At 43.1% G+C, this 25690-nt stretch overlaps 1 protein-coding gene across 2 annotated transcripts in view; it reads left to right on the top strand.

Moving 5' to 3' along the window:
* Nucleotides 1-300: 300 nt before the first annotated feature.
* LOC129859503 (amyloid-beta A4 protein-like) overlaps nt 301-25690 on the top strand; it is a 37581-nt gene continuing 12191 nt past the window's right edge. Inside the window, exons 1-5 of one of the 2 annotated variants that reach the window (XM_055929366.1) lie at nt 301-502; nt 19887-20054; nt 23205-23334; nt 23586-23698; nt 25369-25553. In XM_055929366.1, coding sequence (XP_055785341.1) covers nt 443-502; nt 19887-20054; nt 23205-23334; nt 23586-23698; nt 25369-25553 — 656 coding nt within the window. In that variant the 5' untranslated portion in view covers nt 301-442. The remainder of the gene's footprint in view (nt 503-19886; nt 20055-23204; nt 23335-23585; nt 23699-25368; nt 25554-25690) is intronic. The other variant, XM_055929367.1, reaches the window with a different exon arrangement.

The raw sequence follows: 25690 nt of genomic DNA, 5'->3' as shown, positions 1-25690 counted from the left end.
AATAGTACAAATAAAGAAAAACCCTTGAATGAGTAGATGTGTCCAAACTTTTGACTGGTACTGTATATATATATTTTACATAGAATTAAGCATAATCATTATGGTTTTATGGTTTTACTCCAGATTGCAGTAAAAAAAAACTGTTTCAGGTGTTTGAAAAATGCTAAATTCAGGACACAGACCCCCTCGGGACCAGCCCCGAACCATCCTCAGGTACTTTGTGCCCCTCAGATTCTTTGGGTGCATGGCGCCCCTGCACATACACGAACATACATACACCCCCCGGTCAGGTGACCAGGCACTCGAGCAGCTGTGCAGCCTCAGTATCGTTCTCCATTAAACCAACACAGTCAGCCGCACAGCCACGGAGACGAGCTCTGAATACATACCGACGGTACATAGAATAAACCATACATAGGACGCGTTGTGACAATAATACGCCATGGGGGACCGTATGGCTTTGTTGCTGCTGGTTGTTGCGACCACGGCGCTAGCAGTTGAGGTAAGAAACCGGGGAAAGAAAGAGGGGAAAAAGGCTGAGCTCCATGCCTATTCTTCTTCTCTTCCGCTGCTATTGATGGAGGGACCAGCCGGGTGATTCCAACCCATGGGAGCTAATTACTCATGAATAGAACAAAATGAAACCAGACATCCAGCAAGGCTGTGAACATATTCCACGCCTGAATACATGTTGGACAGCTTTTTATCTAATTTAGTCTGACTCGAAATGATAGTAGAATAGCCAGCGTTCAGATCCCTTGTTCTTTTTGCTCAGTGCTGTTATAAACTACTCTGTCATTGCTTGAATTTAAATCTAGTTTTATAGCCTTTGGATAAGTATTACTTTTAATAATTCAAGATGAGAAATCATTACATTTATTTTACACAAAGTAAGACCTGATGAAGCTTGCCAATCTGTAGGCTACGGCTGAGATTCCTGTGTAGCCTATGTAAACGAACGTGATTTGTTTCTGTGCATAATTGCACTTCAACACATCCTAGTCCAAACAGGTTTCTGTAGTGGCAATATTGATTTTTGTATTCGGAGTTTATGGGTAATGTGATCACCATTTTGTAGACACTTGTGTAGTTTTTTTTTTTTTTTTCATGGCTCGAATATATATTTGAGGTGGTGGGCGTGGAAATGAACATATATAGTGGGTTATTCTTTCCCTTAGATTGGGCTTTCTGTAGCCTAAAGACATAAATTACTCCCAAAAAAAGAGCCAAAGAGTAGACCTATGACCCATTAATTCTGCACATTGCGTCCTTGGATAAGGGTAAAATCGCCAGTTTTCCCTACGTCAACCTGTTTCATGTAAGCTAGAGAATAAAGATAATGTTGTGAGACAGAAGTAAGATGGCGGCGGTGCACTGCAGCATTCCATGAACACAGGCAGAGATTTTGCACATAATCACTGATCATCCGTCTCTCTCAGGCGATATGCCATGTCGGTGTGAATTTGGCCTTGTAAAGAGAGAGACCACAATTGTTCTCTTACGACAGTCTTACACAAACGTTACACTGCAATTGCGGCTGAGTTGCTACATTTGGTATGTCTGAGTGTGGGAACTGCGGTTTGAATTTTAACAAATTATTGCAGCGGATACACTTGATCTGGGTGATACTTGTAACAGGTCGATACGGGTCTGTGGGCTAGCTAGGCTAACCACACAATACACATTACTCTTCACACACCTCAAGTTCAAGATGTCAATGTCACTCAGGTTTTACTAGGCCTTTTCACCTCCAGACAGCTTACATAGCTAGTTGTTGTATGTATAACCTCAAGTGTTTCTGACTATATGTATCAATTGTTCTTAATCTTAGTTCAGTATAGCCAAAGGGTGTTGGTGATATTTGAACATATTAAGATACTTTAAATCAATTAAATGCCAAATAGGCTACGAAGTTGATGTTCAAATTTCCCAATACAGAAGTAAACAGTTAGTTGGTATTTCCCATATTGTGGGTTGTCAATAATTGACAATTCATTTCATGAATTTTTTGGGGAAAAGAAAGCTGACTTAGATTATAATGCTTTATTGCTTGGTCTACACATGTATAAGCCACACATTGAACAGTCTAAGGCCTCTATACAGACTGGAGTGTACTGGGAGCTGAAGTCCAGTTTCCCATCCTTGAAAAATTGGTCAAAGAGCAACGGGAATGCAGGCAATGCACTGCAGTCATTCAAGCCCAAAGCAACACAGCCTCACGCCCATTAGCGTACATTATAACCATTGTCTCCCTTTGGCATCCACTGCTCATATTGCAGCTTCGTCCAACCATCCATTTAAAGCGCCAGTTTCCAATAGTGCTTTAAAGGGACAATTAGCTCTATGTTGCAGTCTCTACAATTCCTACCCTTGTAATGGTTAGTTGTTGTGTGCCAATCATTGTCTCTGTTTTGGGATGTTTCTCATGCCATGCCAACCATCATCTTAAGTCCCTTTTTATGTTTTGGTGGCGGTGCCTCTTTCTGCCTGCCAGACAGAAATTCCTGGCCCTTTATGGCGTTGTCATGTTACGTTTGTTATGTTGTTATGGGGCTGTTGTGTTCTCCCCACGTTGGGATGTTCCTCCCCGTTCAGGATTTGTTGTATTTTGGACCCTCTATCTCCCACGTAGCCACACTGGACATCCTCACCTTTAAGTAATGTGTTTGTCTGAAACGGTCAAGTCACCTATCCCTTTTAATGGCATGGAAGGTTTTCAGGGGAGCTGATCTCAGTGAAAACACCTGGCATGGTGGTGTAAGGCCGGCGTTGTGTGCTGTAACCTGGCCTTTCAGATAGCATCCATGGCTGGTTATCTCTTTCTTGCGATCCCTGGGCCGTGTTCAGTTGGCATGAAATGGAGTGAAACAGGGAGTGACTACCTGTACTTGTCCAATAAGAGATGTTTGTTTTCACGTTGCAAAACCTTTTGCGACGGTGTGCCCTAATGAACACAACACTGAAGAGCTTCACAGAGCAAATATATCATGATATCATCTGATATGAAATGTGCAGCAGTGTCTGGTGCTGACCACATTTAGAGGCTCTCACAACATCAGGATGGGCTCGATTGAGAAGCGACTCAAGCCCCACTCTTCACAATCCCTCATCTATACAGATCAGGGGTTCTGTGCTGTTCCATTCCAATGCTCCCCAATGAAACCTGGATGAGTTATCAGGGACCCCACCTCCAACCAGGAGAGAATGGGTGTGTTCCAGGTCGTCTTCCAGGTCGTCTATATATCATAATAAATGAACTCCTGAATCGTTAAACACTTCTCCAGGCTTTGTGAGTTCTGATCATCTGCAATAATGACGACCTGGAAGACCTGGAACGCGCCCTATAGACCTGCTGCTATGGCAACCCCACCGCTGCCCTGTATAGGCCAGTGGATCACGTCTTAACTGTCAGTGTCACCGTCATGGCCGCCGCGTGACTGAAGTGGCCCGTGTCGTGTGTGTGTGACCTTCACGTCCGCACATACAAACCTGGAACTTGATAATCTTGAGTGACCAAGCGCAGTCAAAGAGCCTGGTGGAAACTAATCAAGCTGTGATGGTTGTTTGTGGTGATTTCTGTTTAGGGGGCTGACTCACTGTGGCTTATAGTTTTATCGATCGAGTCCCAAATGGCACCCTATTCCTTATGTCGCCTTTCCAATAGGGCTCTGGCCAAAAGTAGCTCGCTACATAAGGAGTACAGTGCCATTTGGTACGTAGACATAGTCCACCGTTAACATATAGCCGCAGAGAGTAAGAGCGAGATGGAGAGAGAAAAATAGGGAGGGCAGAAAGCTCAATGTGATGTATGGGACAGTGATCTGTGTGACCCGTTGATTGAGCGCACGTGGATATATTAATTAATATTACATCCGATGGCAAAATGCTCCTGACATACACACAGACAGTTAGACAATCACACAAACACAGCAGCATGTGTCTTAGGAATTATGCTGCACACTTGTCCCTCTGACTACAAAATGGCCACTTGTTCTTCAGTCAGCCTCCTTTTATTCTTGATTGATTTGTCCTACTTGACCAAATGTCTCCCAAAGCAATCAAATAAATACTCTAAAACATGTATTTTCTGAATTTCAAATCGACCCTTGGCCCCTACTGTGTACAGGCTACACACCTAGACACTCCTGTAGATCTGACTGTTTCAGAAATAATTTGGTAGGTATTGGTAATAGCTTACTTTTACCTTTAATTTAGCTAGGGTGTAAATATCCCCATATTGATTCCACCGATCTAACCATCCAATCCTCTCAGATCGACAGGAGTGGATAGGGAGTAGGGGGCTATTCCTTCCCTCATCAATTATCCCTCCTCCCATGTTGTTGGGTCTCTTTTTGAAATGATTGAGCTACCCTCTCTGCCCACCTCCTCTCCTCCCTCCTAATCCCCCTCTTCCCTCCTTCTCCTGTGTTTTGGTGGCGGCAGTGCCCTCCCCGGTCGCCTGCCACCAGTGCTACAGTTAGAGCGCCGCCTCCCAGAGATATTCCTGTCTCTGCTCTCTCATGCTTTCTTCCTTTCAGTCCTTCCTTTTTATTTATGTCTTCTTCTGTTTTCACTGCCTTTTTCTTCAGAACGAGCAGACCTAAGTGTTCCCTCGTTCAATATCTGCACTTGCTCCCATTCCTCCCTTTCATTCCCACCGTATTTCTCTTTTTACTACCTTTTTCTCCAAGACAGGCCAACGCTTCACTTCGCTCAACCCAGGACAGTGTTCCTCTGTATATTGGCCTTATGTATATTTATTGCTACATGTTATTAAGGGAGGGAGTTATTATATGCGTATCACTTTACAACGGTTTCAATCAACTATGACCTGACATTTGCAGAATCAAATCAGTGCTGGTCTAAATGTCGATTTGAGCATCGATTTAATGCGGTCGCTCAAAATTGCATTGTTGATTATAGTCTGCCGTTTTTAAAATATCTAATATCTCTAAAAGGTCCTCTTTGTTTCATGTACTAAATGACTTAGCTGAACTGTGAGTAGCATTGTGTGTGTGTGTGTGGCGTCAAGAAGGAGTGGGATATTCTTGGCTGTGCCCTGCTATTCCCACTTCCTCTTTCCTTGGCCCAACCATTACCTGGGATGGGTTTCCTGTATTTGTGTGACGCTTGAGGAGGCATATAGCCTACTGTGTGTGTGACAGTAATGGAACATGGGTGTGTGTGTACATTTGAATATGTGTACGGGCGTATTTGTCTCTCACTTGATTCGTTTTGTGTGTATCTCTCCCGTGTGTGTGTGTGGGTGTGCATTTTCATTTTACTTGATTAATTTGTGTGTGTTTGTTCAGTGCCCCACTAAGATATGTGGGACTGGTAAGCAAAGCATCCCTGCAAGGGTATGCTGCTTACCCCATGCATTACCTTAATTCTCAGTATGGGGAGCTAGTTCTTGGAAACATGTAAACATATATCATACTCTCATACATTGAGACTTCACATAGTAGACTTGTTCCATTGTGGCTCAGTTGGTAGAGCACTTGCCCTAGGCTTGGGCGGTATCCAGAATGTTATACATTCATTCCGACACTGAACACAAGGGGTGCTGTTTTCAAACCCCTCTGATACTCTTTAATCCGAAGGTTAGCGATGCTAACAAGTACATGTAAAATCCAATAGAGCTCGCATTGCAAACATTTTGCAATTTTGCATTTTGCAAACTCTTGATCCAAAAGGGGTTTCTCTGCTGTTACCAAGCCTCCCGAGTGGGGCAGTGGTCTAAGGCACTGCATCTCAGTGCTAGAGGCGTCACTACAGACCGTGGTTTGATCCCGGGCTGTAACACTACCGGCTGTGATGGGGAGTCCCATTTGGCCTAGCGTCATCCGGGTTAGGGGATGGTTTGGCCAGGGTAGGCCCTCATTGTAAATAATAATTTGTTCATTAACTGACTTGCCTAGTTAAATTAAAAAAGCGAATGCTTGATTTTGGAAGAAGCTAACCACTTACAGTACCTAGATAGCTAACTAGCTACTAGACAGTTGACATAATTGTTATCAGATATTTAGTTATGAATTGCATACTGTAATTAGATCACCTGGCATAGGATGCGCAAAAGTGAGTGATTTCAAAAGGCTCCGGTCTCTTGTCGTTGTGTGCTTGTAAACAAACACCAGGTGACACGTGACTGGGGACTACTGTAAGATTCATAATAATGTGACTGGTGAAATGAAGAGCGCAATGTTCTTCATCTCGTAGCATATTGCACAAGTTGACTGCAGGTATTTACTTAAGTAGGTACAAATATTTATTAAAAGTTGTCAAAGAAATAGTTTTGACTGTGTTGAAAATCCATCCCGTGACTTTTTCCGAATACCCCGGTACACTGTATACCGCCCAAGCCTAGCTTGTGTGTACACACACACACACACACACACATATGTGAACATTCACTTGCATGCGCGCAAACACATATGTGGACAAGACTGTAACTACCAATTGGATATCATGAAATTGGGGGGGGAAGTTGTACACATTTTATTTTATAGTAACTTCTATTGCCAACTATGAAAATAGTAAAGGGTCTGAATACTTATGTAAATGTGATATTTTATAAATTAGCATTATGGGGTAGTGTGTGTAGATTGATTGGGGGGGGAACAATTTCATTCATTTTAGAATAAGTCTGTAGCGAAACAAAATGTGGATAAAGTCAAGGGGTCTGAATACTTTCCGAAGACAGATTTAAATCCTTAAACTCAGACTTGGACTACACACCCTCTCTACTGAATAGCAGGCAGGGAAGCAAAGTAGGGTTTGCTTTGCAACGCTTGCAGTTAGCCACTGATTTTTTCCAAACCACTCATTGTTGAATTTGTGAGATCCAAGTTTTGGGGTAATGTTTATGACCATTGGCTGATGAGCACCGATACGTTTTTATCTATAATTTCTCTTCATTTGACAGGGATTGAAAAGAATTTGACAGTAGATTGTCGATGTGATTCATGATGACTGCTTGCTAGCTAAGATTTTGAAACTTTTTAATGTTGACATGATCAGTCCAATCAAAGCTATGTTAGATATAATGTGATTGTGTCATTTTGTCTGTGGTATTCTTGAGCCGCCTTGGATGGGCACTTTTAATCTAAATCATGGCAGCACCCAAGGGGTCTTGAAATGCTTGGCTTTCCCTGTAGATTCTGAAAAAATTGAGACAGGATGCACCTGAGCTCAATTTTGAGTCTCATAACAAAGGGTCTGAATACTTATTTACATAAGCTATTTCTGTTTTGTATTTTCAAACATGTCTAAAAACCTGTTTTTGCTTTGTGATTATGGGGTATTGTGTGTAGATTGTTTACAGCCTTGTTCTAAAATAGATTAAATAACAAAGTGTGGAAAAGGTCAAGGGGTCTGATTTACTTTCTGAATGCACTGTGTATATATACACACACATTTATGCAGTACCAGTCAAAAGTCTGGACACATCTACTCATTCAAGGGTTTTTCCTATTTTTTTAATATGAAAAACCACATGGGATCATGTAGCTTTGCACACTCTTGGCATTCTCTCAACCAGCTTCACCTGGAATGCTTTTCCAACAGTCATTCATATGTGGAGTTCCCACATATGCCCACTTGTTGGCTGCTTTTTCTTCACTCTGCGGTCTAACTCATCCCAAACCATCTCAATTGGGTTGAGGTTGGGTGATTGTGAGGCCAGGTCATCTGATGCAGCACTCCATCACTCTCCTTCTTGGTCAAATAGCCCTTACACAGCCTGGAGGTGAGTTGGGTCATTGTCCTGTTGAAAAACAAATGATCGTACTATTAAGCGCAAACCAGATGGGAAAGGGTATCGCTGCAGAATGCTGTGGTAGCCATGCTGGTTAAGCATGCCTTGAATTCTAAATAAATCACAGACAGTGTCACCAGCAAAGCCCACACCATCACACCTCCTCCTCCATGCTTTACAGTGGTGACCACACATGCAGAGATCATCCGTTCACTTACTCTGCGTCTCACAAAGACACGGCAGTTGGAACCAGAAATCTCAAATTTAGACTCATCAGACCATAGGACGTATTTCGACCGGTCTAATGTCCATTGCTCATGCTTCTTGGCCCAAGCAAGTCTCTTATTATTGGTGTCCTTTAGTAGTGGTTTCTTTGCAGCAATTTGACCACAAAGGCCTGATGTCAATCAGTCTCCTCTGAACAGTTGATGTTGAGATGTCTGTTATTTGAACTTTGTGAAGCATTTACTTGTGCTGCAATTTCTGCGGCTGGTAACTCTAATGAACTTATCCTCTGCAGTGAAGGTAACTCTGGGTCTTCCTTTCCTGTGGCGGCCCTCATGAGTGCCAGTTTCATCATAGCGTTTGAAGGTTTTTCCGATTTGTTTTTCCACATTGTCTTAAAGTAATGGACTGTCGTTTCTCTTTGCTTATTTGAGCTGTTCTTGCCATAATATGGACTTGATCTCTTACCAAATAGGGCTATCTTTTGTGTACCACCCCTACCTTGTCACAACACAACTGATTGGCTCAAATGCATTAGGATGGGAAAAAATTCCACAGATAAATTTAACTGGGCACACCTGTTAATTGAAATGCATTCCAGGTGACTACCTCATGAAGCTGGTTGAGAGAATGCCAAGAGCGTGCAAAGCTGTCATCAAGGCAAATGGTGGCTACTTTGAAGAATCTCAAATATAAGATGTATTTTGATTTAACACTTTTGTTTTGGTTACTACATGTTTCCATATGTGTTATTTCATAATTTTGATGTCTTCACTATTATTCTACAATGTAGAAAATAGTAAAAAAGAGAGAGAAAAAAACTTGAATGTGTAGGTGTCAACTTTTTACTGGTACTGTGTATGTATACAGTACAGGGGGTAGGCTGTCATTGTAAAAAATTATTTGTTCTTAACTGACTTTCATAGTTAAATAAAAAATACAGTTCATTCGGAAAGTATTCAGACCCCTGACTTTTTCCAGATTTTGTTACGTTACAGCCAGTCTTATTGCTTGCCGATTAGGTTGTCAAATGTCGTCACAGGGACACAGTAGCACATCTCGACCAGATGGGAATAGACGTCATCGTCATGGCGATAGCCACGGCAACCAGTCTTCCGTTCCCGGGTGCAGGGTGTAATTGGAATGTTGGCAGGCAGGGCGTGAGGGAAACGAGGGGCTGACTGCCCTCTAATCACTGTAACACACTCCCACACCCAACCCACCCGAGGATCCGGTCCCAGAGACTAGCAGATAGCATTACACAAACACGCGCGCGCACACACAGCCACACACTCCAAAGACCAAGCACATGTACCATTATACACTCATGCATGGAGTCGCTCTCACTCACACACACACACTGATCGGGTTCAAAGATGAGCTCAGGCCAGTGGTTTAAGTCACAGCAGGCCCTGCTTGGTAAGTGATTAGTGAATGTGTGTGTACGTGTGCTTGCCTGTTCACGTTTCTCTGTGTCAATGTGCCGGCTGTCATTCGGTCACCTCTCCAGCCTTATCTAATTAAGTCGTGACTGATTTCCTTCCTAACTAGTTTCCCATGGCGTCCAACCGGTATTCCAAAGAGAATAAGGCTCTGTCCTCCAGGGCAGTGGTGGGAAAAGTACTAAATTGTCATACTTGAGTAAAAGTAAAGATACCTTCATAGAAAATGACTCAACTAAATGTGAGTCAACCAGTAAAATACTACTTGAGTAGAAGTATCTGTTTTTTAATGTACTTACGTTTAGTGGTGGAAAAAGTACTCCAATTGTCAGACTGAAGTAAAAGTTCAAAGTAAATGCTATTCATCAAATTCCTTATATAATGCAAACCAGATGGCACAACGTACATTTTTTCCCTTTTGGTATAAGGACAGCCAGGGGCACACTGGCTGTCCTCCAGGGCACACTCAGACACAATTTACATTAGTGTCCAACAGATCAGAGGCAGTAGAGATGATAGGTGCGTGAATTGGACCATATTGCTGTCCTACCTGAGCATTCAAAATGTAAAAAGTTATTTTGGTTGTCAGGGAAAATATATGGGAGTAAAAAGTACATATTTTCTTTAGGAATGTAGTGGAGTAAAAGTAGTTAAAATAAATGGTAATGATAACTAAAGTAGTAATGATAACTAAAGTAGTAAGTTCAAAGTATTTTTACTTATTAAAAAAAACAAGTCAGTCTGTTTTTATACAAGGCCTCTGGCTATTTCTCTTTCCTCCCCAGTCATTGTTGATGTGTGTCTGTCTACTCAGTATCTGTCTGTCATTCTTATCGATCTGTTTCTATACGGCCTGGCTGCATCTACAATGACATCTTATTCCCTTTTAGAGTGCACGACTTTTGACCAGAGCACATTTCAAACACAGCCAGGGAGCTAGACAGTGTTGTACTAGTAGTGCACTACATGGGGAATAGGGTGCCATTTTAGATGCTCCCTGTGTCTCTGGTGGGTAGAGACAGGCAGAGGACACTCTCCAGACATAATAGCTGATCTCAGGTGACACTCGCACCGCCAGGTGGTCCCCCTAGGTCTGAAAGCTGATCCCAGATCCCAGTGGCAGGCCTGGGACACTCCAATAACAGCTCACCGCAACAGAGCCACAATTAATGCTGCCCCGGGACTTTGGGACTGGTTCACAGAACAGGGCCCGAGGATTGGATTAAATCAAATCAATATTATACACTTGTTCTTCGGTGTGTGTGCATGTATGTACAACACTGCACGTGTATGCACATTATGCATATGAGTGCGGGTGTGCATGTGCGTCTTCATGCTAATGTGAATAGAATGACAAAGGAGAGGGTGGACCCAGCCAGAAGAAGAATTAACCCCTGGTCAAAACCCACAAGATCCCCATGCAAACCAATGGGAAGCACCCTATACCCATTGGTAGAGCTAGAGGAAGAGTCAGTGTCCCACCAATAATAGCATAAAGACAGACACACACACAGAGACACATTCTCACTGGACAATAGGTACCAGGCAAGTTTTCTGTTTAATCAAACGAGTCAATACTGACTCAATGTCTGTGGCTCTTAGATACAATATGGAGCAACGAAAATGTGTGCTTAAAGATGTGTGATAGAGACCTGGTATGTTTGTCTGGTTTCAATATAGGTCACCGAACGAGGTCACCCGACTGAAATGCGGCCGTGATCCAATTAAAATAACTTTATTTGTCCTGTGTAGGGCTGACCCCATTTTGTCGACTGGTAATGTTTTTAGTCGAGCAGTTAAAAATAAACGTTTTTACGGTACGTGTTTATTGACACCTTTTCTCAGTGGACTAATCCATTGCGGAGGCCGCGGGGATGGCTCACCAGTAGTACATTTACCATTAATTCCCATCATATCAAATCTACAATGTTTGGTTACCGTAATTTCTGTTAATGCAATATACCCAGGTCTGCTTCCCTTACACACTGTCCTAGAAAAACTATCAACGTGGCTTCTTCTCTCTGTGTTATGGTGAATATGTAAGCATGTTGACAGTACGTTCCAACTAGCACCAGATGGCTAGGCGCATTCCAAAGATTGTACGTGGGTTTAGGATTGACTGACTTTATTTTCAGAAACGGACACTGTCTGTTTCATGGCCTACGTTTTAGGATGAGGCAAGTCTTCCCTCTGTTTTCAGGCGGTGGCCGGCTCTATTTTAATGATGTGTTCTAGTTTCCATGGCATCAACTTTTTGCTGGTGGATCTGTGAGCAACTGGGATCATTAACCAATGCAGTGCACCAGGGCCAAAGGCATGATTGATTAAAGCGTTCTCCACCAGTGCTGTGCCAGTAAGGCTAGTACCAGTAGTACCAAGCTTTGGTTTAAATTTACATTGGGGAGTGCTGGGTAGTCTTGGCCGCATGTCGAATGCCTTTCTACCCAATTCTCCCAGAGAGTCACCAGATGTGCTATCACTTTACATTTGGTGTGGCGCGGTTGACCATTTAATTGCGCAGGTATAAATTGTTTGTTGGCTGTGTGGGGGGGGAAACTCTTGATGTTGCGAGCCGGGACTGTTATTCTCATATTTCCCAGATTTTTAAATTAAACTTAAATCAACTGTATTAGCCTTTTACTGTGTGCTTACGACAACAGTGCATAGGTCTGTGTTACCTCCAATATGGTCCTATATGGGGTACTTTACATGCAATATCTAGTTGGATGGTGCAGTAGTGAGAACAGTATCTTGTTGTGACAGCAGCAGGAGGGTACCATGGGTGGTATCAGTGTGGATTGGGACCACTGTGGGATATCTCGGCCAGGCAGCTCAGCGTAATCCCCCACCCAGATTACTGCCGGCAGGCTGGCCAGCCGATAGATGAGATAGCAATGCTGGCGATGGATGAGAGTGGGCAGAGGCAAGCGAGGGAGCAGGTGGCTCAGGGAAAGCCCTGTCTCCTCTCATAATGTCCACTACTCCTCTGTTCTCTTTCTCTCTCACTCTCGCTTTCCCTCTCTCTCCCGTCTTTCTTTCTTTTCTCTCTCACTTATGTTTTGAACCCTGCACCTAGGAAACCATTACTGTTAAACCTCTCCCGACTGGTTTGTGCTCCAGAGGGAAGTATTCCCTAGGTACATATCTAGGATCTGCTTTCCCTCCCCCTATCCTAACCTTAAATGTTGGGTCAGCTTTGTACTTCCTGCACTAAGATTAGGGGCAACTTCACCCTACTCCACTGGGGCTCATAGTTTATACACCTTACGTACATCACCTTACAACGCACAAAGTCTCGTTGTCCATTTATATCCCACCCTATTTCGTCTCTCACTTTGTTGCTTTCTCTCTTTCGAACCTTTCCATTCCAAACAGTCTGATTTATAAGACTGCAGTGGGATTTGGCTGCTCTCCAGGACAACCCCCCCCCCCCCCCCCCCCCCCCCCCCCCCAACTGTTTGCAGCAGGATGGAGAAGAGAGGGGGAAGGAGAAGAGAGGGAATAGAGGAAAGACATTATTTACAAGGCAAAAACAGATGAGGTGATTTTGAATACTGGAAAGGTGGGTGAGAGCGAGGGAGGGAGAGCAATTTCCCTTTAGTGTTCACACACCAGAGCAGCGGGTAGGTCTAAAAGCAATATGGGGATTGCTTCACGTAGGCCTCCGTTCCAATTTCTTCACGTCTAAGTGATAAGTAGGGGGTGGGGGGCTGACATGGAACTGGGTCAAATTTCAAACACTTATTCGAAAGTCCTTTTTACATCAGCAGTTGTCACAAAGTGGAATTGGGTCATCGTAGTCTTTCTATAACAATAACCTTTTTCACACTCGTGTCAACCTGAACTGTGCTCTTTTGGCTCGCTTTCCAGTGAGTACTGACTGGGACGATGGCCAGCCTGCTTCTTTCCAGCATGATTTGAGTGGGGCATGGCAAGCTAACTATGCCTCTATTCACTTTGGGCTGGAAACAGATATGTTATGGGGCCAGCTCGGCTCGCTTTTAGCGGCTGGACCTAGCCATGTGAAAAGAAAATATCCAAGCGATGCGGTTTGGGTTGGGACGATAATGTGGGTATAGGAGCATCATGTCATATCTGACCCTATCTACTCCAGGGTTCTACAACTCCAGTCATTGTTGGGCATACTTTCGATCCAGCCCTGCAGTAATGCACATTATTCAAATATGAAACGAATAAAATGTTGTCTCTCTGGAACGGAATTAGCTGAATCAAGTTTGTCAGTAACTGCAGGGCTGGATCAAAAGTTGGAGAACCCTGTTCTACACCATTGATTTCTTGTAGAGCAGAACTAAGACTCGCTGATCTTGCACACACATCACAAGGGAGGTGTACCGTCTTCACTACTGTAAATATACAGAAGGAAATGACATGACTGACAAGCAGATGTTTCCTCTAACTGCGTATCTACCCACTGGGCGAAGACATCAGTTTAACGGCTAGTTTTGATTTACATTTGATTGAGTTCAACGTGAAAGCGACAGAAATTTTAACCAGGAAATTTGATTTATTTTTTAAAGTTGAGTGAAAACCTTTTACATTGATGACTTTTTGCAAATCCAATCAGATTTCCACGTTAATTTGAAGTGATCACATTTTCTGGTTGAAATGACATGGAAACAACGTTATCACACCAGTTTGTGTAACGTGGGTTTGTCAGTCTCCCTTTCCTCAAACCTTACCAGATCAGATTTTATTGGTTGCGTACTCTTATTTTGCAATGTTATCGTAGGTGCAGCAAAATGCTTGTGTTTCTAGCTCCAGTAGTGAGGTAATACCTAATGATGCACACAAATCCCCCAAATTAAGAAAATATCAAGATGGGCAATGTCAGAGTCCGGAATATAAATATATATGTATATGATGGTGTGCATGGACAGTATAGGAATAGAAAAGGATACAACAGTAGTTATATAGGATAATTCTGGACAATAATACAGTATATACATAGGAAGTGGGTAAAACAGTGTCTAAACATTTCTTACTTACCAGTGTTTTAGGGAGAAAAAAAAAGCTTTGTCGAACAAAAGTTATCTGTTCTTTTGAGCAATGTTATTCACCAGTTTAAAGATACAGCAGTTGGATTAACAAGAAGTTTATCTTTAAACTGGTGTATAACATTTGTAACTTATGTATGTTTATTATGAGAATTTCTGTTTTGTTGAGTTTCACTCTCCGAAATTTCACCGGATGTTGTTTGAGACAGTGGATTATTGAACAAAACGCGCCAACAAAACTGAGGTTTTTGGATATAAACATGGACTTTACCGAACAAAACTAACATTTATTGAGTAAATGGGAGTCTTGTGAGTGCAAACATATGAAGATCATCAAAGGTAAGTGATTATATTTATCACTATTTCTGACTTTAGTTACTCCTCTTCTTGGCTGTTAACTGTTTGTAATGATTTGTCTGCTGGGCGCTGTTCTCAGATAAGCAAACCATGCGATTTCGCCGTAAAGCCTTTTTTAAATCTGATACAGCAGTTGGATTAACAAGAAGTATATCAGATTTTAAAAATGCTTTACAGCGAAATCGCATGGTTTGCTTATCTGAGAATAGCGCCCAGCAGACAAATCATTACAAACAGTTAGCAGCCAAGAAGAGGAGTAACTAAAGTCAGAAATAGCGATAAAATGTATCACTTACCTTTGATGATCTCCATATGGTTGCACTCCGAAGACTCCATGTTACACAATAAATGTTAGTTTTGTTCGATAATGTCCCTCTTTATGTCAAAACCTCCGTTTTGTTGGTGCGTTTTGTTAAGCAATCCATTGGAACAATGCGCAGTCACAACAAACATACAAAAAATCTAAAAAGTACCATAAAAGTTCATAGAAACATGTCAAACGATGTTTAAAATCAATCCTGAGGTTGTTTTTGTCAAATAATCAATAATATTTCAACCTGACAAAAGCTTCATCAATAGAAAAGGAGGAACAAAGAAAGCGCGCTCCTGGTCACACGGTGGACTCATGTCTGGAAATTTCCACGGTCCACTCACAAAAAGTGCTGTATCTCCCTCATTTTTCTGAGTAAAAGCCTGAAACAATGCCTAAAGACTGGCCACATGTAGAAGAAGCCACAGAGATCGTGAACTGGGTCCTAAGTCTTTGTATGGTGGATAGGCTTTCAATGGAAAAACAGCCTTTCAAAATAAAAGCACTTCCTGGATGGATTTTTCTCAGGGTTTTGCCTGACAGTTCTGTTATACTCACAGACATTATTTTAACAGTTTAGGAAACTTTAGAGTTTTTTCTATCCAAATCTACTAATAATATGCATATATTAGCAACTGGGCCTGAGTAGCAGGCAGTTTACTTTGGGCACGCTTTTCATCCGAAATTCCTAATGCTGCCCCCTACCCTAGTGAAGTTAAAGAAGCAATAAACTGGCCTTTAAACTAGTTGAGTATCTGGAGTATCAGCATTTTTGGGGTTCGAATACAGGCTCAAAATGGCCATAAACAAAGAACTTTCTTCAGAAACTAATCGGTATATTCTTGTTTTGAGAAATGACAGCTTTTGAAATACCAGACTATGATTTTCAACACTGGGTGCCATGTGGGTGCCACATCACTACTTAGAAGTATAAGTTAAGTATAAATACAATAAATCTAAGATGTGTCAAATGTTATCCGGTATGCTAACTTGCTAGCTAAGTGGCTAGATGTCAAGATCAAGCTTCTTGGTTACAGCAGAGACATTCAATCCCCTCCTGGATCAAGATCCCTGTTTCCTAAATTGCTTTGTGGATTGCATTTTTTACATTTTTTAATAGCGACCCTTGTGTGCACATTTGGTAATACTGTATACACCGGTATGGTACAGAAACGGTATGACTGAAAATCTAGATACCGCCCAGCCCTAGTTTACTGTACACATGGACGAATACATTCACTCACACACTAATCTTTTAACCTGTTTGTCGGTTTTATAACAATCTGGCCTTAATAACCTGTTTGGCGTGCAAGCCTGACGTCGGTACATTTATGACAACAGCCACTTCAAGTGCAGGGCGCGAAATTCAAAAGATTTTTTTTTTATATTTAACTTTCACACATTAACAAGTCCAATACAGCATATGAAAGGTACACATCTCGTGAATCCAGCCAACATGTCCGATTTTTAAAAATGTTTTACAGGGAAGACAAAATATGTAAATCTATTAGCTAACCACGTTAGCAAAAGACTCCACTTTTTTTACTCCATCAGTTTTTGACTCCATCAGTAGCTATCACAAATTCGGCCAAATAAAGATATAAATAGCCACTAACCAAGAAACAACCTCATCAGATGACAGTCTGATAACATATTTATTGTATAGCATATGTTTTTTTTGAAAAATGTGCATATTTCAGGTATAAATCATAGTTTACATTGCAGCTACAGTCAGAAATTGCACCGAAAACAGACAGAAAAATTACAGACACCAATGCCAAATAACTAAATACTCATCATAAAACATTTCTGAAAAATACATAGTGTACAGCAATTGAAAGACAGGCATCTTGTGATTCCAGACAATATTTCCGACTTATTAAGTGTTTTACAGCGAAAACACAATATAGCGTTATATTAGCGTAGCCACAATAGCCAGAAACACTTGGGCGCCGATGACCAGTTCACATGCGCGACAGATATTAGAAATAGCATCATAAAATGTTTCTTACTTTTGGTGATCTTCCGTCAGAATGTTGGACAAGGTGTCCTTTGTCCAGAACAGTCGTTGTTTGGATCTGGAACGGCAAATTTCCCTCTTGATTTAGCATGGGCACTTGCCAAGTGGCACGGATCTCTCCAACGTCAACAAAGTCAGAGAACGGAACACGGCAAAACTCCCGAAAAAAAATTCAATAATCTGATTAAACTATATTGAAAAAACATACTTTACGATGATATGGTCACATGTATCAAATAAAATCTAAACCGGAGATGTTAGTCGTCCATAACGACAGCTAAACAGAAGGCAAATCCATGTCCTCTTTTGCGCGCTCCAGAATCAGGAAATGGACGGTCACATCATACAAAGAGCTTTAATTCCACCTCAGACCAAGATAGACACGAAATTTCTTCTCTCACTTCTCTCACTTCTCTTGACAACCGGGGGAAGGTGTATGAAGTGTACGTAGACTCTTACGTTCATTGCCCATGTATAGGCATGAAGTTGAACAGAGCATCGATTTCTGACATTCCACTTCCTGGTCAGGAAATGTGCTGCAGAAGGAGTTCTGTTTCACTCAGAGAAATAATTCAAACGGTTTTAGAAACTAGAGAGTGTTTTCTATCCAATAGTAATAATAATATGCATATTGTACGAGCAAGAATTGAGTACGAGGCCGTTTGAAATGGGCACGATTTAACTGGCTACTCAATACTGCCCCTTGCAGCCATAAGAAGTTAAATGGCCATGTACTCTTATCTCCACCCAGCACAGCCAGAAGAGGAATGGCCACCCCTCAGAGCCTGGTTCCTCTCTAGGTCTCTTCCTAGGTTCCTGCCTTTCTAAGTAGTTTTTCCTAGTCACCGTGCTTCTACATCTGCATTGCTTGCTGTTTGAGGTTTTAGGCTGCGTTTCTGTATAGCACTTTGACCTTTGTGGATGTAAAAAGGGCTTTATAAATACATTTGATTGATAGAAGACACTAACACAAGTGATTTCACCTGTTTTTCTACTGATTCCGTATGAGCAAACGTGTGTGGGATTTACAGATTTCCATGGCGCTAGGGCATGTGGCCGAACAGGTAGACTTGAACTTAACTTCTTTAGGCGACACATCCGTCCCTCATAGAACTACACTGCAATCTGATCTGTCTGAGTTTGTTTGTGTGTGTAGACGTGCATGCCCGAATGTGTGCATGCACAGTGCACTGAGTGCGCATCCATATGAATGGACGAGTGTCGTAATGAAAGTGTGCGTGTGTCTGTGAATGTGCGTGCACTGTGTGTGTGTGGATAAGGATTACATTGTGCATTAGCTCGTAAGAGAATCAAGTCCATTCACAGTATGTCATCCTCTACTTCACAAACATTTGTTTTACTGCCAAACCACTAACAAGATTATAGAAAAACACAATGCAATCGGTCTCTCTTTCTCTCCTCTCGCTCTCCCTCTTTCTCCTCCCTCGTTCTCTAGTACAATGCTGTCTTTCAGTCTTTCGTTTGTCCCCACCTCCCTTACAGGATCCCCATTACAAAACCTCCTTATGCAGTAGCGATGGACACACATACACACTCACATACTCTCAGAGATAGATGTACACACATGAATACAGTTACATAATATAATTAGTACCCGTGAATAGGCACCGGATGGACAACAAAGGTGCACACACACACGTAAGCCAAGCATGAAAACCCCTTGGCAGCCTGGCATACTACAATACATTTTCTTTCTCAGTGCTGCCACCTGTGGGATATCTAGGGTACGTTCATGTGTGTTTGTGTCTGTGTGTGTGCAGTGAGTGTGCGTGCATGCCGTCCAATATGCTTGCGTGCGTGTGTAAAAGCTTTATAGGTTTGGGAAGGTTTCGTAAGAGTCTGCAGTGGTGCTATGGGTTTGTCAATCACAATTCAGTAGGAAAGTCTACAGTATCCTCTTCTTTTACCATTGATGGGTGTAGTGTGAATGTTCCCCTAGGACGCTGATCTTGGATCAGTATTGCATTTCCCACACATTGTTACGGTTAGGATTGGGGGCGGGGAAGCTGATCCTAGACCTGTACTAAGGGGAAAACTCACACCGGAGCCTCGATGTAACAAGTCAATGCCTGAAACGGCACCCAAACTCTAATCTGTGCCTCTATCCCAAAGGGCACTCAATTGGGCCCTGGTCAAAAGTAGTTTACTAATAAAGGGCCTATATCTCCTCCCTCAACCCTTTTTGTCTTTTCCCCCGCTTACACCTCAAGCCATCTTCCCCCTATTTTCCCATCTTTGTTCTCCTCTTATTCCTGCCTCTCCCGCTTTTTTTTCTTGAATCATTGCCCCGTTCTCTCCCGTTACACATTTGTAGTTTTTTTTTTCTCCAATCTTCCATCCCTCTGTCCTCTCCATTCCCTCCGTCCATCCCGTCTCTACAGCATTATGACGTTTTCCGAAAATGTATTTTTAAACCTTTATTATATTGTTCTACGTGTCATGTATTGTCAATTCTTTGTGGAGCGTGTGTTTGGAAACTGCTGCCATCTTGAACAGGTCTCCCTGGCAAACAACAATGACAGTAACCTGTAGAAATAAAAGTTAAATGAAAGGAACCTATTTAGTAAAATGTTGTATCAAGTATTTTCTGCTGACCATTTGGGTTTCTTACTTCTCGCACATGCCCACCTGTATAGCTGCCATTGGCACATTGTAATACTACAGAACGAGAGTAAATGAACATATCTCTTTTTGTCTCTCCTCCATCCATCCCTCCCCTCCCTCCCTCCCTCCTCTCAAGGTGCCGACAGATGGTGGAATGGGCCTGCTGGCGGAGCCCCAGGTGGCCATGTTCTGTGGGAAGCTCAACATGCACGTGGATGTTCAGAGTGGCAAGTGGGAGTCGGACCCTTCCGGCACCAAGAGCTGTATCGGCACCAAGGAGGGCATCCTGCAGTACTGTCAGGAGGTATGGAGATTGGGGTTGGATACAATATGATAGGATACGATACAATAACTTAATATACACTTCCAGTCAAAAGTAGAACACTTAATCATTTAAGGGTTTTTCTTTATTTGCACTATTTTCTACATTGTAGAATAATAGTGAAGACATCTAAACAATGAAAAAACACATGGAATCATGTAGTAACCAAAAAATCTAAATATGTTTTATATTCTTCTAAAAGCCACCCTTTGCCTTGATGACAGCTTTGCACACTCTTGGCACACTCTCTCAACCAGCTTCACCTGGAATGCTTTTTCAACAGGAGTTCCCACATACGCTGAGCACTTGTTGGCTGCTTTTCCTTCACTCTGCAGTCCAACTCGTCTCAATTTGGTTGAGATCTGGTGATTGTGAGGCCAGGTCATCTGATGCAGTACTCCATTACTCTCCGTCTTGGTAAAATAGCCCTTACACAGCCTGGGGGTGTGTTGGGTCATTGTCCTGTAGATAAACAAGTGATAGTCCCACTAAGCGCAAACCAGATGGGATGGCGTATTGCTGCAGAATGCTGTGGTAGCCATGCCGGTTAAGTGTGCATTGAATTCTAAATAAATCAGACAGTGTCACCAACAAAGCACCGCCACACCATCACACCTCCTCCTCCATGCTTTACAGTGGGAACTACACATGCGGAGATCATCCGTTCACCCACACCGCGTCTCACAGAGACACGGTGGTTGGAACCAAAAATCTCCAATTTGGACTCTACACCAAAGGACACATTTCCACTGGTCTAATGTCCATTGCTCGGGTTTCTTGGCCCAAGCAAGTCTCTTCTTATTGGTGTTTAGTAGTGGTGTCCTTTAGTAGTGGTTTCTTTGCAGCAATTCGACCATGAAGAACTGATTCACACAGTCTCCTCTGAACAGTTGATGTTGAGAAGTTACTTGAACTCTGTGTAGCATTTATTTGGGCTGCAATTTATGAGGCTGGTAACTCTAATGAACTTATCCTCTGCAACAGCGGTAACTCTGGGTCTTCCTTTCCTGTGGCAGTCCTCATGAGAGCCAGTTTCATCATATCGCTTGATGGTTTTTGCTACTGCGCTTGAAGAAACTTTCAAAGTTCTTGAAATTTTCCGTATTGACTGACCTTCATGTCTTAAAGTAATGATGGACTGTTGTTTCTCTTTGCATATTTGAGCTGTTCTTGCCATAATATGGACTTGGTCTTTTACCAAATAGGGCTATCTTCTGAATATCCCCCCTACCTTGTCACAACACAAGTGATTGGCTCAATCGCATTAAGAAGGAAAGAAATTCCACAAATTAACTTTTACCAAGGCACACCTGTTAATTGAAATGCATTCCAGGGGATTACCTCATGAAGCTGGTTGAGAGAATGACAAGAGTGTGCAAAGCTGTCATCAAGGCAAAGGGTAGCGATTTGAAGAATCTCAAATATAAAATATTTTTCGATTTGTTTAACACTTTTTTTGGTTACATCATAGTTTGATATCTTCACTATTATTGTACAATGTAAAAATAATGAAAAACCCTTGAAATGAGTAGGTGTTCTAAAACTTTTGAACGCTAGTGTATAATAATAATAACATGTTTGTCATTTCGCAGACGCTTTTATCCAAAGGTGACTTAGTCAAGCGTGCATACATTTTAGCAGATACTCATAAACTTCCAGTCATTGCGCTACACGCTAGTCAGTATTAGCTTGCGAAACTACGTCTAACTTCCTTCATACTGGACACAGAGACATAATGTTACCCACGAGTTCATCTGACTCTAGAGAAGTAGATAAAGTGGCCTCGTTGGCAAAATCCCAAAGTATCCCTTTAAGAGTGTTGGGCCAAAAGGTTGCTGGTTCGAATCCCTGAGCCGGCTCTGTGAAAAAAATCTGTTGACGTGCCCTTGAGCAAAGCACTTAACCCTAATTGCTCTAGGATCACCGTCAGTAATGGCACTCTCCGAGGGTATCTCAGGAGGAGTGGGATATGCAAAAAAAACTAATTTCTAATTCACGCATGCGTATAATACACACTTGCACGCGTATGAAATAGGACAATTGTAAGCACCCACCTTATTATTAGTAGTAGCAGTATTCTGCCATTGCAAGTGCCATGCTCTACCAGCTAAGCTACAGAGGACCAACTATAATGTCCATAGAAATACATTTTGTTAGGTCACCATACTAAATGCACATTTACGTCATTTAGCAGACAATCTTATCCAGAGGGACTTACAGTAGTGAGTGCATACATTTTCATATTATTATTATTTTTTTTAAATTTTATCCCCTTTTCTCCCCAATTTTCGTGGTATCCAATCGCTAGTAATTACTATCTTGTCTCATCGCTACAACTCCCGTACGGGCTCGGGAGAGACGAAGGTCGAAAGTCATGCGTCCTCCGAAGCACAACCCAACCAAGCCGCACTGCTTCTTTAACACAGCGCGCCTCCAACCCGGAAGCCAGCCGCACCAATGTGTCGGAGGAAACACCGTGCACCTGGCCCCCTTGGCTGGCACGCACTGCGCCCAGCCCGCCACAGGAGTCGCTGGAGCGCGATGAGACAAGGAAATCCCTACCGGCCAAACCCTCCCTTACCCGGACGACGCTAGCCCAATTGTGCGTCGCCCCACGGACCTCCCGGTCGCGGCCGGCTGCGACAGAGCCTGGGGGCGAACCCAGAGACTCTGGTGGCGCAGTTAGCACTGCGATGCAGTGCTCTAGACCACTGCGCCACCCGGGAGGCCCTACATTTTCATATTTGTTCGTACTAGTTCGCCATGGGAATCGAACCCACAACCCTGGCGTTGCAAGTGCCATGCTCTACCAACTGAGCCACACGGGACCTACACACAATATCAATACACTATATAATAGAGAGGGGGGAGGGAGAGGGTGAGAGAGGCATTGGTAGTAAGTAAGAAAGAGGGCGGTGACCGGATGGTAGCGACAGATGGGAGGATGTAGACGAATAGTGATTGGGAGAGAGCGAAAGAGAGTGCTCACCGCCCTGTGAACGGCTGGTGGGACAGATGGGTGATGATGTGGGAGAGAGGGAGATGGAGAGGGAGAGATCAATCATAGATAGAAAATGGGATGGGGGGGTGAAGGGAGATAATGATACAGACTCCGTGTTTCTTCTCTCCCAGGTATACCCTGAGCTGCAGATCACCAACGTGGTGGAGGCCAACCAGCCAGTCGGCGTCCAGAACTGGTGCAAGAAGGGCCGCAAGCAGTGCCGCAGTCACCTGCACATCGTGGTGCCGTACCGATGCCTAGGTATAAATACACTGTGTGTGGGGGATAGGGAGGCCTGTGTGTGTGTGTGTATGGGGAAAATATGTATATGTGAGGGGGGAGAGAAATAGATTTATGGGAGAGAAAACGAGTTTGAGGGATAAATTGAGATTTAAGTGTGTGTTTGTACTATTTGAGTTCCATCCCTTAGTAAAAAGTGGTTATTTTATTGTTGGCAGTTTTTTTTCTTTTTTTCTTATGTGTATATTTGGCTCTGTCTGTGTATGTTGCAGTGGGGGAGTTTGTCAGTGATGCCCTGCTGGTTCCTGATAAGTGCAAGTTCCTGCACCAGGAGCGCATGGACATGTGTGAGAGCCACCTGCACTGGCACACTGTGGCTAAAGAGGTGAGATCACTTGCACACACATACGTGCTACACATTTTACAGAAAGCCACTTCATCTGCAGTAGGGGCAGCACCCACAAGTGTTGACCCTCTGTGTCTGTCTTGATTGTTTGTATGTCTGTTTGTCTTACAGGGTAAAATAATAAAAAATATTCTTATCTTTATCTGTCTTAGTTGGATACAGAGTACTTACTAGTTCATGTAGGCCATATAATATCCCCATATACTCCACCCTGAAGTGCATAAAACCAAAACATCTATGAAATTAGTGTATAGTAATACACTATATATACAAAAGTATGTGGACCCTTTTAAGTCAGTGGATTCGGCTATTTCTGCCACACCCGTTGCTGACAGGTGTATAAAATCAAGTATACAGCCATGCAATCTCCCTAGACAAACATTGGCCTTAATGAAGAGCTCAGTGACTTTCAATTCGGCACTGTCTTAGGATGCCACCTTTCCAACAAGTCAGTTTGTAAAGTTTCTGCCCTGCTAGAGCTGCCCCGGTCAACTATAAGGGTTATTATTGTGAAGTGGAAACGTCTAGGAGCAACAACGCCTCAGTCACGAAGTGTTAGGCCACACAAGCTGACTGGATGGTAACGCAAGTGCTGAAGTGCGTAGCGCGTGAAAATCATCTGTCCTCGGTTGCAACACTTACTACCGAGTTTCTAACTGCCTCTGGAAGCAAGGTCACCACAACAACTGTTCGTCGGGAGCTTCATGAATTGGGTTTCTATGGCCAAGCAGCCGCACACAAGCCTAAGATCACCATGCGCAATGCCAAGTGTTGGCTGGAGTGGTGTAAAGCTTGCCGCCATTGGACTCTGGAGCAGTGGAAACGCGTTCTCCGGAGTAAATGATTCAAGCTTCATCATCTGGCATCCCAACGGACAAATCTGGGTTTGGCCGATGCCTGGAGAACGCTACATGCCCCAATGCATAGTACCAACTGTAAAGTTTGGTGGAAGAGGAATAATGGTGTGGGGCTGTTTTTCATGGTTCGGCCTAGGCCCCTTAGTTCCAGTGAAGGGAAATCGTAACGCTACAGCATTCTAGACAATTCTGTGCTTCCAACTTTGTAGCAACAGTTTGGGGAAGGCCCTTTCCTGTTTCAGCATGACAATGGCCCGTGCATAAAGCGAGGGCCATACAGAAATGGTTTGTCGAGATCTGTGTGAAAGAACTTGACTGGCCTACACAGAGTCCTGACCTCAACCCCCTTCGAACACCTTTGGGATTAATTGGAACGCTGACTGCAAGCCAGGCCTAATCGCCCAACGTCAGTGCCCAACCTCACTAAGGCTCTTGTGGCTGAATGTAAGCAAGTCCCCGCTGCAATATTCTGACATCTAGTGGAGAGCCTTCCCATAAGAGTGGAGGCTGTTTATAGCAGCAAAGGGGGGACCAACTCCATATTGATGCCCATGATTTTGGAATGAGATGTTTGTCAAGCAGGTGTCCAGATACATTTGTTCATGTAGTGTATAATTAACAAAACCTGGAGCCATATGGATCAATTATCTCAGTGCCGATTTAGGATCAGTTTTGCCTTTTACATAACCATGAATAGAATGGTATGGACAGGGGTAACTGATCCTAGATCAGCCCTCCTACTCTTGATACACGCTGCTCTTGATTTAACTTCCCCATCCCTCTCTCACCCAGTCCTGTGGAGACCGCACTTTAAATCTCCACGACTACGGGATGCTGTTGCCGTGCGGCATCGACCGTTTCCGGGGGGTGGAGTTTGTGTGCTGTCCGTCAGACAGGGAGACCGACAGCACTGAGCAGGACGAGGATGACTCGGATGTGTGGTGGGGAGGAGCCGAGACTGACTACACTGACAACAGGTACACACACACACACACAGGAGCTCATACAGTACTCACTTAAATTCATACTTATACTGTCCTCGTCCCCAGGCTATTGCGCACAGTGCATATCAGCCATATCAACGATTCAAAGTTGGCCTTAGTGAGAGGGACCA

The sequence above is a fragment of the Salvelinus fontinalis genome, chromosome 7 (genome assembly GCF_029448725.1).
Source record: "Salvelinus fontinalis isolate EN_2023a chromosome 7, ASM2944872v1, whole genome shotgun sequence".
NCBI classification, from domain to species: Eukaryota; Metazoa; Chordata; class Actinopteri; order Salmoniformes; family Salmonidae; genus Salvelinus; species Salvelinus fontinalis.
Note: the sequence above shows the minus strand (reverse complement) of the source record. Positions and strands in the feature narration are given on the sequence as shown.